General features: G+C 42.2%; 1 protein-coding gene across 2 annotated transcripts in view; it reads right to left on the bottom strand.

Moving 5' to 3' along the window:
* LOC141143637 (solute carrier family 2, facilitated glucose transporter member 11-like) overlaps positions 1 to 18,416 on the bottom strand; it is a 66,722-nt gene that overhangs the window by 13,370 nt on the left and 34,936 nt on the right. For both annotated transcript variants that reach the window (XM_073629345.1, XM_073629344.1), the window contains exons 5-9: positions 17,227 to 17,356; positions 11,185 to 11,333; positions 10,878 to 11,065; positions 5,841 to 5,951; positions 2,623 to 2,724 (exon numbers count right to left, since the gene is read on the bottom strand). In XM_073629345.1, coding sequence (XP_073485446.1) covers positions 2,623 to 2,724; positions 5,841 to 5,951; positions 10,878 to 11,065; positions 11,185 to 11,333; positions 17,227 to 17,356 — 680 coding nt within the window. The remainder of the gene's footprint in view (positions 1 to 2,622; positions 2,725 to 5,840; positions 5,952 to 10,877; positions 11,066 to 11,184; positions 11,334 to 17,226; positions 17,357 to 18,416) is intronic.

Consider the following 18,416-nt stretch of genomic DNA (forward strand, 5'->3'; position numbering starts at 1 on the left):
CCCCCTGCGGCTAGGTAGAAGTGCTAACCATCTAGACACTGTGCTACCAACAGGGAGAGCTTCCTCTAAGGGTGGGGGGTGATAACCCATAGGAGAACGGCCCTTAGTAAATAGGACACAGTCCCTTACCTTGGCCTTGGTACCTTGGCTTGCTCCCTTATCTGCTGCATCCTCCATTGCAGAGAGCACTGCGGTTGCATGGCTGATCGAATGGCCAGTTCCTGGATTCAAAAAGGCCAATGCTATGACCCAGAACCGGAAATTTAAAGGCACCAGGTGACCTTGTTATCTCCCCCTGTGCATTGCAGCCATAAATAACGCTGAGCGCCTGACCCGGAAGTGCCGCCCCTTCCTGTGCAGTGCACAGGATGTGGCCGAGTGCTCACCTAGGCCACCAGAATAATGGTGGCCACTTCAGCCTTTACCGCCGCTGCCCCACGCTGCGGGAGGCAAGCGGGGGCCTCTGCACACCGCCCATCTGCCAAAAATACAGGGCAGCACTCCCAGTCAGTACAGGCTCTCCTTGAGCACGGAAGGGGTAGAGAGAGCCCACGGAAACCATCCAGCTAGAAGTAAGTGGGAGGATCACAGACTCCTGGCAGAAAAAAGAAAAATGATTTTCAGGTGAGAACCTATCGTCTCCCAGGACAGACCTGAGAGATCATGGCTCCCACCGGAGGTGTTCCTACCGACTGGAGGAAGCACAAAAAACTGAAGGCAAGCTGGGTGGTCCTATTAAAGCTTTGGATGATGAGGTGTTTCCTGTTGTGGGAGGAGCCATGATCTCTTGGGTGCTGTCCTAAAAGACGTTTTGGGAAAGTACAATTGAGACAGATCTTGTACACATGAATAGTGAAAGCTAGGGTAACAATAATATTAGAGATAATTAAATATTTGACATGAAGCAGAAAAGAGTGTTACATGTAGGGATGAAAGTTTCAATGTACTAGATTCTGCAAATCCTGTAATGGTACAGAGACAAAATTCTTCAAAGGCTGTCTGGTTGCGTTTAAGTGTACAAGAAGGAAAAAAAAAAAAAGAAAATAAAAAGGGGGGGGGGGGCGTGAGTGGGAGAGGATAATGAGAGAAAGGGGAAAAAAAAAACGCATCACCTCCAAAACGCCCATCTTTGTGTCTCGCAATATTGTCCAGAGAATACAGGTACACTCTCCGCTTTCAATGTCTTGTGTATCAGGTAGAAGAGATAATTATTTGGTATTCCAATCCATAGGGGTTACCCAGAGAGAATGGAAGGGAAGAGAACTGGCAAGAGAGGGGAAAGGGTAGGTAACTGATGGGGAATGAGAGAGGAAATTGGATATCAAGATGTCCAGAAAATAGGAGCCACATAGTCATTGCATTTCTTTCAAAATTAATCAAGGGTAATTTATTAACCCAAGTTTAATTCAGTTATTTGATGGCTTTATAGGTTTTGGAGGATTGGAAGCCTTTCCATGCCTCCCATGTGTTATTAAAGTGAGTTAGTCTGTCTAGTTTGTAGTGCATAATGGATTTTATATCATAAATGTGATCTACATGTCCTACCCACTGCTTCAGAGAAGGAACCGTGGGAGATCTCCAAAGTCTGGGGAACAGAGCTCATGCTGTGTTATCAAGTGTCTGGTCTAATATTTGGCTGGGAGATTGAAACCATCTGTTTCCACATGTAGTAGAAAAATTTCTGGGGAGTAAGGGAGGTTCAGGCCTGTTACTTGCCTAATCAATGAATGGATTTTTTTTACAGAAGGTTTGTAGTGGTGTGCAGAACCAGAAGATGTGGCTCAGAGCACCATTATGCTATTCTCCTTTTTGAATCAAGTGCTCCTCCTGTGAGTTGCAAGCATGTGAATTGGAGCCCCATCCACCCATGGCTTATCACAGTGCACTATTGTAAGGAGTCCCATAAAGGTTTACTAGTACATTTATAACTAGGAATTATTAAGCACAACACAAAACTAGGATAATTTTAGAATCACGTGCTCCTCCTGTGATTTGCAAGCATGTGAATCCCTATTCACCCTGAAGGTGTTATCACAGTGCACTAATTTAAGGAGCCCCATTAATGTTTTCTCTTATTAGTACATTCATAAGTAGGAATTATTAGGAAAGACACACTAGGATTATTGTATCAGGCATTATTACGCATTTGCATTATCCTTTCATATACCGCGTGCATTCAGTCCTGTGATACGCTCTTGAGAAAGACACAATCAATCTTTTTCTCTTTACTTCAAGTTATAGAAATCTCCTGAGGTAGAATAAGAACTTCCCATCAGAAGCTGCTCATGAGATATAGATGTGATGGCAAACTGCAATGGGCATGAAGTAAACAAGAACAGCTCAACAATCACATTCTCTGTTCACACAGAAAAATGGGTTTGTTAACTCTGTAAAATTAAGACAAAATGCTAGTACTAAATATTAGTATTTGAATACCTTACACATACCTACCAACTGCTAGCCCTTTGGAGGGACAAGTAAGGACAAAGAAGTAGTGGGGGACGATGATCGTGTGTTCCGTTGCAATAGCCAATACAGTTATTACAACCTGAATACCAAAGTTATTAAAACATAATAAGAAAAAGAACAATAATCATTTCGTATTATTGGAAAACCTCATACCTGAAATGTCAGGGTTACAGTCATTAAAATACACCAAAATGCCATCATAGTGTATCCTCCAATGATAAGGAATCTCCTTCCAGCTCTATCTATGAGTAGCCCCTAAAAGTGGGGAACAGGAGTATAAATTATACATACAGAACCCACTTCTTTATTGCCAACACATTCCGAAATACTGTAGCATTGTCACCTCAACCTGAAAACATGCGTCATGGAGCAATAATACACTATATGTGCATTTCACTGGCATCACCCGCCACGCTGTAAAGCGTTTCTTACATACAGGCAGTAAGTACACACCTTTGAGTTATCCTATTATTAGGATCTGTGAGGTGTGTCAGCAGGTACGAAGATTGCTAACCTACCCCTATAACTGCTGCTATGCCCAAGCAATAAATGCTCTGTGATTCATTTGTGTTGAAAAAAGAATCTTCCAAGTGAACTGCAGAAAACAAGACAGCTATATTCAAAATCAAACCATGTGAACTATACAAAAATGAAAAAACATTATTTCAAAATTAAATTTCTGGCCATAAAATAAATTTTAAAAAAATCATGTAAGCTCTCTTCTTAAACTGACTGCTAACTAGGATGGCTTTCATTACCCCTACCTGATAAGTCTCAGAGTGGTATTCAAAATAAAGTATCATATGCATGCTTTTAACAAGGAAGCAGCTTAGAAAGTATCTTTGCTAAAAATGCTGTGCCTTTTGAATGGAATGCTTCTAATTTTGCTAAAAGCTCTGTGCTAACTTCTACCAGTTATACAAACACGAAATTATATTTCTGAGGGTAATATATAGATACAAAAAGAATGCACACATCAGCAGTTGCTTTGTGTGGCAATGTGTATGCAACTTAAAAAAAAATAAATAAAAAAATCTCTATTCACAAAGATAAACAGAGGTTGCCATGTACATGCAGTATTATCCACTCTGCCATGTACATTACTCATAACAGTGTATATAGCTGCATTGACTCGAGCTGGCTGTACATGACAAAGTCTCTTTCTCATAAAAGGTGTTTGGGATTTCACCCTCCACTAGCTCCATATGTCACATTATAAAAAGTGCACTAAATATTAACACTAGACTATTAGAACACTAACTATTTAGGATCCCAAGCAGCTGTAAGGATAAGCAGCAAGGTCAAGGCCCTAATTTTACGAACCCATTCTCACCATTGGAGAAATGCTAAAAAACGTATACAGGTATAGGCTCATTTTAGGAAAGTACAAAGGCAAGGTGGGCCATCCATAGGCATGGAACAAAACACTACCTGGAACAAAAACTACCAACATTCAGGCACTACCGGCTTGTAATTGAGGGAATGTAACTGAAGAAAGGAGTAATTAAGGTAATTAACCCAGCTGCTCAGACTATTCCACTGGGAGTTGTAGAATGACAGTCCAAAGAAACACACAAATAGGAACACTATATGGAAAATGACCACAAAATGGTGCTAAAATGTCTTACAGCAGGACCGCAAAACGCATTGCCATGTTAAGTTAGTAGCTTGCTGTCCAAGCCTCCCTTTGATCCAGTGGTTGTGGCTTCCTCCCAGCTCCCAGTTCCTGTCTGGTCACTTCCTGCCTGCTTTGTCATCACTTCTAGTTCGCAGGTCTGTGTTTGGCCACTGCGATCTTTATCCATCCGTGAGAGCCCCCCTGGACATATCACTGTTTGGATCATACACCAACTTTTCTCCTGGGTTTCCTCCACCTCCATGGGCTAGTATGCAACATCTTATGCATTTGCCCCACCATACAGGCTTATGCTAGCTTACTGTCTTAATTATTTTATCCTACAAGGCTTATGATGCCTTTTTGAATTGGAATAAATGTTTTATTTTGGATTATTTGAACATATGATTTATTTGGCAGAATTTTACCACAGAGAACTGTTATATCGAGACATTTTAGCACCATTTTGTGGTCATTTTCCATATAGCGCTCTGTTTTGTGTGTTTCTTTGGATGATCCAGGCCGGGGAGAGTTGAGACCCAATGCTCTTGTACATGGGGAGCATGGTTTAAAATCCACATACAAGTTCAGACGCGCAAGGTGCAGGTGTTCAGAAATGCGCTATGTAGAGTGCAGAGTTCAGGAGTGAGCTAGGTACAGGGTGCGGAAATCATGTGTGTGCTATGTACAGAGTTCAGGCGTGAGCTGGGTGCAGAGTTCAGAAGTGCGCTATGTAGAGTGCAGAGATCAGGAATTCCCTGTGCACAGGGTGCAGAGTTCAGATGTGTGCTATTGTACAAAGTTCAAGGGATGCTACGCCAGTTTACAGACCCTTCACCCAGTACAGAGCTCTCCCCTACACTTTCTCCCCAAGAGACAGCTCTTCAACCTTCCCTGTCCCATACCCACAGCAGCTCTCCTCTCCCCCACAGAACAGAGACTTAAACTTACTGTGGCTGGTCAGGCTGCTGCAGTGGGCTTTTCTTGATGCTGTGGGTGTGAGCCTAGAGCAGCCAAGTGGATACTCTGCCCCACCCTCTCCTCTGTATAGAGAGAGCAGGGGGGGGGGGGGATTTGTGTGTGCAGACACTAGAGGCCAGCGCTGGAGGTTCAACAGTGTACTCCTTCCTGTGCCGGGTGCTGGTACACGGAGAGGGTTCCAGCGCCCAGCTCCCGCTGCCACTCTGCTTGCATTTTCTTTCTGTGCCGGCTGCTGGAACACAGAGTTCCAGCGCCGGCCACCCAATTGCCGCTGTGCGTGTTGCACCTTTTGACCCTGTGCGCACACTTATGGTCAAAAGGTTTGTCTTGCTAGAGAGTAAAGAACATCACAAAGTTCAGATTTTTGTAGTTACTGTAGAGGTAAACTAGCTAACATTAACTTACAGATCTTCTATACTCCCGGGTCAAGGTTTCTGTACTTGAATTCCTAAAACCACAAACCTGCCTTGGCCAGTAAAAGATGTTCTCCTCTTTCTGCTGGGTTGGTAATTTATTTTATTTGATAAAAATGCAGCATGAGGAGAAGTGAGAACACCCAAGGGTAGAAAGGAACATAAGTCCAAGGAAAGCAAAAAGGAACAAGAGTTATGGTGACCTGAGTTCCTTACTAGAGTCCTTGTGAGATGTAGGAAAGTAGTAGGTAACTCATCCCAACAGACTCGACCTGTAGTTTAAATATAAATTTAGGATGGAATTGCCCTTGAATATGTTTAAAGTTCAAGAATAATTCAGTATAATAAAACAAGTGACTTACACACGTTAAAGCTGTGATACATTCACAGACTCCAGTTCCCAGTGTAACATAAGGAATGTTTTGTTCGGGTATCCCAGATTTTTTAAATACGTATTCTGCATAAAAATAGATCTGTAAAAACAAACCGGATAATAAAAGTTGCACATTTTTTAGTAATAGTATAAAGAATTGTATTCCAATATTCTTGACATATTCATCATTTATTCGCCGCTGGGAAATACTTGAATTTGCTTTTCGCTCCATGAGTGAGCTATAGACACCTTGGATTGTAATGTCTTTGAGAATGTGCCATACATAATGATAGGTAACAGTAGGCAGACGTGCACAGATCATGAAAAATAGGCCATGTGGAGGAACACAAACCATGTTCAAAATATAATGTTTTAGTGTGACCTCTTTCAGATTTATTGAGTAACACAATATAGATCATTTCGAATTTTCCGATTTGTGGTATGTATTTTGATTAGATTAAGAAAGTAATTAGGTAAACAAACTAATAATACACCAAGCATGGGGGGGGGGGGTTGTTCTCTTAAATTAATGCAATTCTGAAAATAATAGGAAGTATAACTTTACATTTCTAGTTGTTCTCTGGAAAAGTGAAGTGAGGGAGTGGTGAGGACAACAGATCAGAAGTCAAATATTGAAATCTTTTCTTTTCCTTTTTACTTGCTCAAATTCTTCAAGATAAAACATATACTACATATTTGGGGTTTTAAAAAGCCACCTTCTTCGGAGAAAGAGCTGACTAGACATACAATCTAGATTCTGAGCAAATAAAAAGGAAAAGAAAAAGGTTTACCTTTTCACTGATCTTGTGTTTGACATCTGTCAATTCAGATTTTGTCACTTTTGCAGTCATGAAAACCCTCTTTCTTGGAGGACTTGTTCTTGTGAGCAGCTTAGATTAAAGCATAAAAACTCCCCCTGGAGAACGATGAATATCCATATCAGTGATGGGACAAGGTCATCTAACACCCAGGGCTAAGATACCAAATTGTGCCCCCATATGAGCCTTATGGGGTTGATTTACTAAAGGCAAATATACTGTACACTTTATACTGTACACTGCACACAAAGTGCAGTTACTCCAGAGCTTAGTAAATGAGGTAAACCTTCATTTTGCAAAGAATACCCATTCACGTGGAAGGAAAATAAAAAACTGCATTTTGGCTTGCACGAGATTGGATGATTGAAGTCAACAGAGCTTCTGCTCATTTACGAAGCTCTGGAGCAACTGCTCCTGCAGAGTGCAACTGCACTTTGCAAAGTGCACAGTCTATTTGCCCTTAGTAAATCAACCCCTATGTGTCAGCAAAATACCCCTCAAGTACTGTTTTGCACTAATTAATCCCCTAAGCATATATTTCCTTGGCAAGCCAAAACCCTCCCCAAACAAATATTCCCCCTCCTCCCAGTGCAACCCCTGAAATCCTCCATCCCAGCACAAATCTTTGACCCTCATCCTCCCCTCCCAGATCCAATCCTATCTCTCTCCAAATTTCTCCTCCTAACACGAACCCCCAACCCCCCCACTTGAGAGCTGGTGGGGATGTGCGCCCGGTGGACAACTTGATGTCAATCTAGGGATGGGATGGCAGGGAACTCCACGCTAACCAGCATGGAACGTGAATGCGGAACTGACGTCACTGGAGCAGGCCGGAGGTTGGAACCAAGGGCTGTCAGAGAAACAGGCTATGCGCTCAGAGCTCACAGCTCCTTCTACTGGCCTCTAGAAATCCCTGCCAAAAAAATTCCCTTTCTAGCACAAAGCACTTTCCCCTTAAATCCCTCCTCCTAGCACAACCCCCCCCCCTCACAGCACAAATCCCTCCTCCTAGCACAACCCCCCCCTCAGCACAAATCCCTCCTCCTAGCACAACCCCCCCCCCAAATTTACCGGTGAGCACAGATCTTCCCAAAAGCACAAATCCCCCTTCTATCGTGGCTGGGGACACCACTGACTGTCAGATCGAGACTTTATACGTTTACAAACCCGATGCAGGAGCGATCAGCAGCCAGAGGAGGAGCTGGAGGGCAGAGAAAGCACAGCCCGTGCCTCCTACCGGATCTCTTCTGCTCTCCAGATTCGGCTTGTGACAGCGCTGTTTGTGAGATCCCGAGCTAAACTGTTTGTAACATCCCAGGCTAAGCTGCTTGTGACTTCCTCCGCTAATCTGACAGGAGTAGTGATTCTGCTGTTACTACCCCTGTCAGCTTGTAGCGGCAGGAACTCTACAAGTGGCGCCCCCCCACCTCACATGACACCCCTGCCCCCCCCCCCCCCCCCCCCCGACTTGTCCAAGTCCTGATCACTACTGACAGTAATCGTGATCATTTCTCTTTTTTTCCAACTACTTTATTCAGCTTACATCCTTTCCTGTGCTCCCTGGGAACTGAAAGTTCTCTATCATTATAACATTTACAGAATCCCACATAAATCTGTGCAGTAAACCTTAGGACTTGTGCCAATGGGCTTTGAGCTTATGTCAATGATATCAGTTTGGGACACATCATTCAGAACAGAACAGGTGTATTTGACCTCCATTTAACCTACATCCGACCTGTTTCAAGCATGTTTTGCATTCCCATAAACCCCAACTAAAACAAGTAAAAGCCTAATCACATAGGTCCTTAGAAAGTTGATCTTATATGTTGCCAATTAGATTTTTTTAGATCGATCCCCGTGTTCATTAATTGTAACACCAAATTTGTGGTATATGTTATTACATGCACCAGTTGCCAGGTACAATACGTTGGACGCACAACACGGCGTCTCAGAGACAGGTTACATGATCACCTGTACAATATTGAGAAGGAGATCTTAACCAATGTATCAAAGCACTGGGTTTACACACACCACAAAGACACTTCCAGTTTAGCTATTCAGGGCATTGAGAAAATCATCACACCAGTGAGAGGAGGTGACAGATTCCAGTTACTGTGCAAACGAGAAGTCCTTTGGATATTCTCGTTAGACACTAGGATCCCACGGGGGTTAAATTTTGAGTGGGACGTTTCACATTTCTATGAATAAAACAACATTGAAGCTATATCCCCGAGCAATACATCTGTAACCCTTTCCTCCCAACTTTTTCCTTGATTACACATCCAAAAACATATAGGGACACATATCAATATATCAGTTCCCTTTTTTACACATATCCCCAGTAACCGATACATTTTATTGGGCTACACACACTCCAATCCATACGAGCAAATGACTAGTGATATGCATATATGTTTTCATTTAAAAGAAACAATTTACTATATCTTTTGCATTCACTGTCACTTGAATCTCGTTTCTAATTAGACATTATTGTTTGATGGTAGCTGCAGGTAGACTATAACACTAATGCTGGCCATACACCGTGCAATCTTCTTGTCCAATTTTCTTTGGATTTGCCTTCAGCTGTGTGGTAGAAGGGCCTGCCTGATTGCATACAAGTTGAGGGTGTTTGGGTTTTGGCCTCCTATTGTATGGTTTTGGTGAATCTAGACCAGAGTTGCACGGGAGAATTGTATGGTGTATGGCTAGCCTAACTTTGCACAAATGTTTTTTACCACATGTGTACATGGTTCAATACCTTTTTTGCAAGGTTCCCATGTGTTTTGAGTTGATTTAAGAGCTGTGGTCTTCAAAGAGGTAGATTAGTTGTTTATTTCACATAGTAATTGGTTTAGTGAGATTGTTACTTATCTATTGATATAAACACATATATTGGAAGAACCTGTCATATGGTCACTGCCAATATTATACTATGTATAGAAAGAATAGAGACAGGTGCATAAACACTGCACTTTGTCCCATTTTTATCTACCTCATATAGTTCTGCCCATACACTTGAAGACAACTCATCGAGAGATGTGATTGCTTCAAAGAAAGACGTTCAGCAACGTTAATGTTGTTACCTGATTGGGATTAATGCATCCCATACGGAGTGATGCAAGGTTTTAAATGAGCACTTTTGTGAAGCTGGAGTGGCGGGGTTATCAGAGAGTGATAAGTTTCACAATCCTTTATATGTTGCAAAGAATAATATTCACACATGTAGGAATTGAAGCAAAAGCATTTATTCACACATAGACTCCTGTAAATCAGGATACTTTTGGTCGCATTATTGCGACAGGACGCCAGTTCCTGCCCAGCTTCCAATTCACATATGTCACCACGTTTTTTGAAAGTTGAAATCATCATGCATATACACATACACACACATATAAAGAATTGCTTTTCATCATTATTTTTATCTTTATGTCGTTAAAAAAAAAAAAAAATTTTTTGCATATATTTATGCACCATACACACATATTTAGTCTTTTCTTGTAGACACTGATAGTGGTGTTGGATGCACATCTTTTTATCACATGCATATAGACCTAATTCCAATTCTCATCTAATACACCGTTTACATTATACCGCAGCCACCAGCTCACATAGTTTGCCCATACTTGCGCCTATCCGTATGACAATTTATACGTTTGAACGTCAAATTCCAGCACCCATCTCATTATTGTGGTTTTGAAAAATAACAAACATGTTTTTCAAAAACCTTGAATAGAATTTTTTATTATTTATATATGTTGACATTTGCCAATATGAATACATTTCATTTATATATTCATGTCTTCATTAGTGAATCCACTATAGGACGCACATCCAATCACATCTATGCCAAAAAGATCCCACACAGACTAACGATCAGCTGTTTCAAATCAGATAATCAATATGTAGTCATGTGGTAGATAAATTATGTGTATATAAGTGGTGATCACTTTCGTACAAACCAGCTATGAGTAAGCGCTCTATGGGAGCGTGAAACGCGTTAGCGGTTAAGCTGCATTATCCCAACAAAGCCATGTACGGATTTTAATCATGTTATTACTTTTTCAATAAAGAGGATTTTATTTTTCACTTTTCTAATCCGGAGTGCGGCTGTCCAGATTTTTCCATCACACACATACCATAGGTCCTTAGAAAGTTGATCTTATATGTTGCCAATTAGATTTTGGCTTAAATCCCTTTTACATACTTACCGCATTGATCCCACAAAGCTGCTGTCCCATGTTGAGGATGATAACAGATATAAGCTGCCACTTTATCGTCTGATCGAAGAACAACTCAAGCATCTTTTTTGGTTTCTCACTATTTAAAGCTTGCGATTCTTTTTGCATATCATCCATCTCCATCTCATAATGGTTTGAACCATATAAGAATTTCAGTGCTAGGAAATACAAAGATATGTGGACCTTCAGGGAGTACCATACCGTGGGATATTATATATATATATAAATAATCAATAAAATTCCAATGGCTTCCTAAACTTCATGTTTTTCAGTTTACCTTTTTGACACTGAAAGTCATCATGTCTGTCAATGAGAAGGTATCTGGGACTCTCCGGGAAGAATGGCAAGACAATTAGTTGTAGAAGAGCCGGTAATGCAGTTGAAGCCAGCAATAAAGACCAGGTGTTCTCACGGCCCAGTACTTCCCTGATGAATACACGTAGGAGATAAATGGTTACTAATCTTGAGTCATGAATAAAGTAATCAGTACTAGTTTCTTTATAGGATAGATGTAGGATAAAAAGGTGGATTTACTTCACCCCTTTGCAATTTTTTAAAATGGTTTTCTTTTGCAAAATGATAAAGCTTACTTGATAATGAACAAGGCACATAGAATGTACACACGCACTGAAAAATTTAAAAATCTAATTTCTTTTTAAATTTAGGCCAATCTGTATTCTGCTATATATTTTTGGTAAAAAAAAATTCCCAATAAGCGTATATTGATTGGCTTGCACAAAAGTTATAGTGTCTACAAATTATGGGATATTTTTTTTACTAGTAATGGTGGCTATCAGCGTGTCTTATAGCAGGACTGTGATATTGCGGCAGACAAATTGGACACTTTTTGGAGACCAGTGACACAAATACAGTGATCAGTGCTAAAAAATATGCACGTTCACTGTACTGACACTGGCTGGAAAGGAGTTAACATCAGGGGCGATCAAAGGGTTAACTGTGTGCCTGGCTGGTGTTTTCTTACTGTGGGGGAGGTGCTTTTACTAAGGGAAGGCATGGATCCATGTCCCTGCTTTGCAGGAACAAAGGATCCATGCCTTCTGTACTGACAGAACGGAGATCTGCCTTGTTTACATAGGCAGACCGCCATTCTCCCTCTGTAACGAAGGATCAGCGGGTGCCAGCGGACACTGAGTCCACGGTACCTGACGATCAGCTCCGCTGTGTAAAATCACAGCAGGAGCGGGCCGCCAGCAGTGCACATGCACGCCCCAGATCCGAAAGTGTTGGATCACGTACTGTGTACGCAATTCGTCGTAGGCGTGCCACTTTGCGCAGTATATCTAAGTTATACAGTCGGCAAGTGGTTAAAAAGAAAAATAATGCAGCCACCACATCTAATGATTGGTATGCTGTAATATATTACATTACATTTTTGGTTTTAATATTGCTTTATTACGTTAAACAGTGAGATCTCCATGCAATGTCCTCTGGCAGCAGCTTCTCCCATTACACTCTACAGCATAGCAGACTTCCAAGGTTCTCCAGACAGGCAGATGTGTTTTTGCTTTTGCCCCTCTGCATATACCCTCCAGAAAAACACCTTTTAAGAGAAATATTGCCAATGTACTTCTTAAAAGTCACAGGAGTACATATACTTTTGTTCTGTTGTGATCCAGCGTTAGATGGTAGCAGTCTATTACCCTCCATCAACTGATGGGGTATAGCCGCACCAAGCTCAGAAATACAACAGGCGAAACTAGCCACACCCACCTCCTCCCCAGCCCGCTGCACTAGTAAGAGCTGGATAGGTTTTATAGCTGGATGAACAGACCCATACATGGACAGAAAGACATACCTGGGTGAATTCTTAACTAAAACAAGACCCTCTTGGTTTTATGAAAAAAGTCAAACCAACCTTGTAAAACTCTTCTTAAGTAACTGTAGCAATAACTCACGGTAGAGCTGCTGGTTTAAAGCGGGCTGTTACCGTCACCTTCGTTACCTCAATTTCACCAGAACCAGGTCTAGGGTCCCATTGAGCTTAATACCAGACAATGTAGGCACCGGACACTTGAGCATCTTTTTCAATGCTTTAATAAAGAGTAACTGAAGGAAGTAGCAGGAAAGAGGTAGAAGAAGAGTTGCAGGGAAGTTCAAATACCTTTTCTTGGTGTAGCATTAGGAATTTGGAACTTGTTGATGAATGTACTCTCCTTTTAGAGTTGAATCTTTGCCCGCCCGGATAGGTTTCTCTCACTAACCTAGCAGCCGGTACGCAGCACAAACAAAAGTCTCTGCCACAGACTTGAATGGAATAGAAACCCGTACGATCCTCTGCCACAGGATGTAATGGTTTACGATGGATAGCAAACACAACACTAGAACCTTTAACCTGACCCGGCAGTACTATGCGGTAGGTTAACTTTAGGATGCGTCCTCCAACTGAGTCACCAGGCCCCTCTCCAAACCAGCACTCTGCATGATCCTTCCATGACAGGTCCTCCCCTGGGATCTTCTCAGTTGTCCAGCTTCTTCCCATAGGACAGACAGCACAGGACCATTCCCTCGCCACTGTGGTAGGCCCCAGACAGGCTTCTGGGCCCACCCACACGCTGCAGCAATGTGGTCCTCCCGGTTGGAGGACCACGAGGTAGTACTCCTAGTACATACCTGTCGGCCAGGAGGGCCAGCAAGTGGAACGAAAAGAAACCTAAAACATGGTGTCTGTCCCATAAATACCCTCGCCCAGAATGCAACTCGGAGGACCACCTCCACGGAGTTATCTCCTGGACAGAAGAGCACTCATACGCTTTAACGTGTTGCCTTTCCAACACCGACCCATGGTGACAACGACACCCACAGGCACAGTGTGAAACTACATGCAACACAGCCAAACTGGAACAGAGGCTAAATCTGACTATGTATGAAACAGGTAACCCACTAAATTTACCTATAAGCGGTAGATTGAAAATCTACCAGCGCTACATAACCAAACGTCTAAAACTTGCTGGGGTTCCAACCAGAGTGAAAGGCTCTTTCAGTAACATTGGGCATGGGTTGGTTTACCAGATTGATTGGTGCCAGATTGTGTTCATGCTATAAACCAGCACATTTTAGCATTCATAAAAATATAATTTAAAGTGGTTGTAAATGCAATACATATTTTATCTTACTGCATTCCCTGTATTAGGGTAAAAAATGTCCCAGCATTTGTATCGCCCCCCTAACCCCCCCTAAATACTTAAGTCCTATTTCGAACCAGTGCTGTGACCATCTGCAGCGCTGATCCCCTCACTGGACATGGAGGAAGCAGCGGGAGCCATTGACTTTTACTGCTGTCAATCAAATCCAGTGATGAGGGAGTGGGGGTGGGGGTTTAGGAGCGTAGCTGTGTTTGTCTATGGACTTACACAGCCCAGATTTGGAGCAAACCCACATGTAAGCCAATGCAGTTAGCAAGTCTGCCACTAGGTGGCTTTGTTCCAGTATAATGTCTGGCTACAGAGAATAGTGTCATCAGGTGCTGGGTACCTTTTAGCTAGAGCCCTCCTGTAGTGATAGAATGGGTGAGTCAGTGCCCCCATATAAGCCAGGTTGTGAGGAGCCCTTGTGCAGTTGGGGCCTGGGAGTCAGAGACCCCACCATCAGGCAGATGTAGTCAGCATGTGGAGGCCCTAGACAGGGCTGGAGGACAGGGAGAAATAGACTTGCACCCAGATTAGCAAGCTGTGGACATCCTGACTCTTATGGTGGTGGAGGCTAGATCAGGTTGCAAAAGGCCTTTTAGTCTAGGCCAACTGTTCCCTGGAGTGAGGCTATACCCCTGGACCTAGGGGAAGTGTACCCAAGCCCAAGTCAGAGGTGACTGCAGTGATCCTGTCTGAGGAAGGCAACCTGTAAGGAGCAGTGAGCTGGATACAGACAGCCAAAGGCAGGCATGTCCACAGTCCGGCCCATGGGCCTATTGTGGCCCGTGTTCCAGTTTCGAATGGCCCCACTGGTAATTTGGATATATATATCTTTTATGGCCCCCAACAAATCCCTAAACGCCGTTGGAGGGGCCACAAAAGATATATGCCGTATTTATCGTTCCTCTGAGGGAACAGGGAGGGGGCAGGACGAGTGCCATCAGATTACATACAGGAGAATCTCCTGTTTACTCAGCGGCCTCTGTAATAGGAAGTCCCGTCTCCTGGGCTGGCATTGGACGACTGTTCTGTCTATCATAGGGGGCACGCGCATTCTCAACGACCGTGCCCGCGGGACCCGCAAACTCGATTTCTGCCGGTGTCCCACGGTCGTGTCAAGGAGCGGCAGAACGGGCAAATGCAAACAAGAGATGTAAACAAGGCATTTCCTCGTTCTGCCTAGTGACAGGACAAAGATCTACTGCTCCCTGTCATTGGGAGCAGTGATCGCTGTCATGTCCTAGGTAGCCCATTCCCCCACAGTTAGAATCACTCCCTAGGACACACTTAACCCCCTGATTGCCCCCTAGTGTTAAACCCCTTCCCTGCCAGTGTCATTTACACAGCAATCAGTGCATTTTTATAACACTGATCGCTGTATAAATGACAATGGTCCCAAAATAGTGTCAAAAGTGTCCGATGTGTCCGCTGTAATGTCGCAGTCATGATAAAAATCGCAGATTGCTGCCATTACTAATAAAAAAAAAAAAATGCCATAAATATATCCCCTATTTTGTAGATGCTATAAATTGCGCAAACCAATCAATATACGCTTATTGTGATTTGTTTTTACCAAAAATATGTAGAAGAATACATATCGGCCTATACTGAGGAAAAAAATAGTTTTTTTATATATTTTTTGGGGATATTTATTATAGCAAAAATTATAAAATAAATAAATTGACAAAATATTGCTTTTTTTTTCAAAATTGTAGCTCTTTTTTGTTTATAGCGCAAAAAATAAAACTGGCAGAGGTGATCAAATACCACCAAAAGAAAGCTCTATTTGTGGGAAAAAAAGGATGTCAATTTTGTTTGGGTGCAACATCGCACGACCATGCAATTGTCAGTTAAAGCAAAGCAGTGCCGTTTCGCAAAAAGTGCTCTGGTCAGGAAGGGGGTAGATTCTTCCGGGGCTGAAGTGGATAAAGAGGCCATTGAGTAAACAGGAGATTTTCCTGTATGTAATCTGTTGGCGCTCGTCCCGCCCACTCCCTGTCCCCTCCAAGGCTGCAGATGGGCATGGATCAGGCTGCACTGATGGCAAAGGTGAGGCTGCATTCAGTGGCTGCATTCATGACACTGGTGAGACTGCATTCATGGAAATTCTGAGGCTGCAGATGGGCACTGATTAGGCTGCATTGATGGGGCACTGACCCTTATTTTGCTTCACAGTTCTTTATTTAAAATTGTAGTTTTTCCCTGAAACTTCCTTTAAAGTGAAGGTGCGTGTTATACGCCTGTGCGTGTTATACACAGTTAAATACAGTATATCCAAATACCATGCCCGAGCTCCTCCTTAGACTCTTCACCACACACAGCCACAAAGGCAAGGTAATTCTCGTTGGGCAGTGTATTGGGTAATTTGCAGTTAATTTTAATGGTTCAAAGAATGTCAGGCAAAATGGTCGGCCCTCACGCATGTTCACTTCATCAAATCTGACCCTCTTTGAAAAAAGTTCGGACACCCCTGGCCTAAGGTAAACCAGGACACTCTGAGTGATACTGATGACCCCAGGAGGTGACAAACTGAGTAAGGAAGTTGGCTTACTAAAATGCACTGTGTGCTGCTTTCACATGTGACTGCTACGGTTTGTCCACTATATGCGATTGACAAAATGCTATCAAATGACCCTGGATAGTATGTCTATGTGATGTGACTGTAACCCCATCTTAAAGTAACATCAGTAAAGTGCAGCAATCCTAACTTTTTGTGTGGTCATTCTTTCCTTGGGATATAAAAGTTAATGGCTGGAAATGTCAAAAGAAGGCCTCTGTCATGGAGATGGGCACAAGATGGCAGAGGGTTAAAAGCTCTAGCAGGAGGATTGTTGTTCTGGTGGGAGAAAAAGTGGGACAAGGACTTGTGTTCTTGGCGCTGTTACACATCCATTGACAAGCTTACAGGCACATGCACCACCATAGAAAGCATCCTATGGGGGTGCACAGAGAAGAGGAAAAGCCGAAAGCCCCCACGGGGGACCCCAGAAAAGGAGGTTCGGGGCCGCTCTGTGCAATACAGTTGCACAGAGCAGGTAAAGTTGCACAGAGCAGGTAAGTATAACATGTTTATTTTATATAAAAAAAAAGTTTTATCAATTAAAACAGCTTTAAAGGAAGTGCAATACTCTTACATAAATGTAACATTTGAAATATGCTACTCTACATACCGTAAACCAATAACTTGTCCTGTCAGGATTCCACCAGTTAAGAAAATATTAATGCCCACTGTAACAAGGCCTCTGACTCTCTTGGGAGCTATTTCTCCAAGATACAATGGCTGGACACAGATACCAACACCTAAAGAAGTAAAAAAAAAGTATTATAATAAGGAACTGATATAAAAAGGAAAAGGCCTTTTCAAATCCTAGGTGTCTTTTTTCGGTGCAGGTGAGAATATTGCTTCTATTGCAATTCAATCAAGCAACAGTCTTACCTTGTTTGTTTGCTGCTTTAATTCTAGACAGTATATTTATCACAGAGTAAAAATGGGGTAGCCCCAGACAAGCCAAATGTCAATTTATTTAATGCTTTATAAGTCTCACGCTGGCTATTTTAGACATTAGGACTGGCACACACACACACACACACACACCACAGATTAAAGCCTCGTACCCAATAGGATTGTTGGCCAACAAAACCGTGGAATTTTGTCCAAAGGGCGTTGGCCCAAACTTGTCTTGCATACACACGACACACAATTGTTGGCCAACAATTACGAGCGTAGTGACGTACTAGACGTACTATGTGGTTTTTCAGCTCTTTAGCGCCACCCTTTGGGCTCCTTCTGCTAATTTTGTGTTAGTAGAAGTTTGGTGAGTGTTGATTCGCTCTTATAATTTCGTGCTTTTCATTTCACGCTTTTCAGTTCGTTTCTGAACGGCTATTTGTCAACCAGACATGTTGCGGAATCGGAGGAGATAACGTGTTATTTATTATTGGCCTTGAATTTATTGCTTTGACATTATTTTTTTGGTTGAATAATGATTTGATTTGGTATATTTTCTATATTTTTGGATGCATAGAATGCACTTTTTGGTTAAGTTCTATTGGCAGATAGCATGTCTAATTTTGTTTTCTTTTTTTAATGGACAATAAAAAAAAAAAAATGTGTAGAATAATACTTGGCTATGTGTTTTATTTCAAATTACAGTTTGGGAGTAGGCAGTTACATTTAAAAAATACAATGTAAAATTGACAAGGGACACCAACATAGTTGCATCTTTGATCTTAAAAACTACAGGATAATGGTGTTTAAAAAAAACGTAATAATATTATTCTTGATATCACTAGAAAAAAAAAAGCCTTTGAAAATTTGTTTGCAATAACTCCATCAGTATCACCAGAAAAGCAGCTTCAT

Source organism: Aquarana catesbeiana, linkage group LG01 (genome assembly GCF_042186555.1).
Source record: "Aquarana catesbeiana isolate 2022-GZ linkage group LG01, ASM4218655v1, whole genome shotgun sequence".
In the NCBI taxonomy this organism is placed as follows: domain Eukaryota; kingdom Metazoa; phylum Chordata; class Amphibia; order Anura; family Ranidae; genus Aquarana; species Aquarana catesbeiana.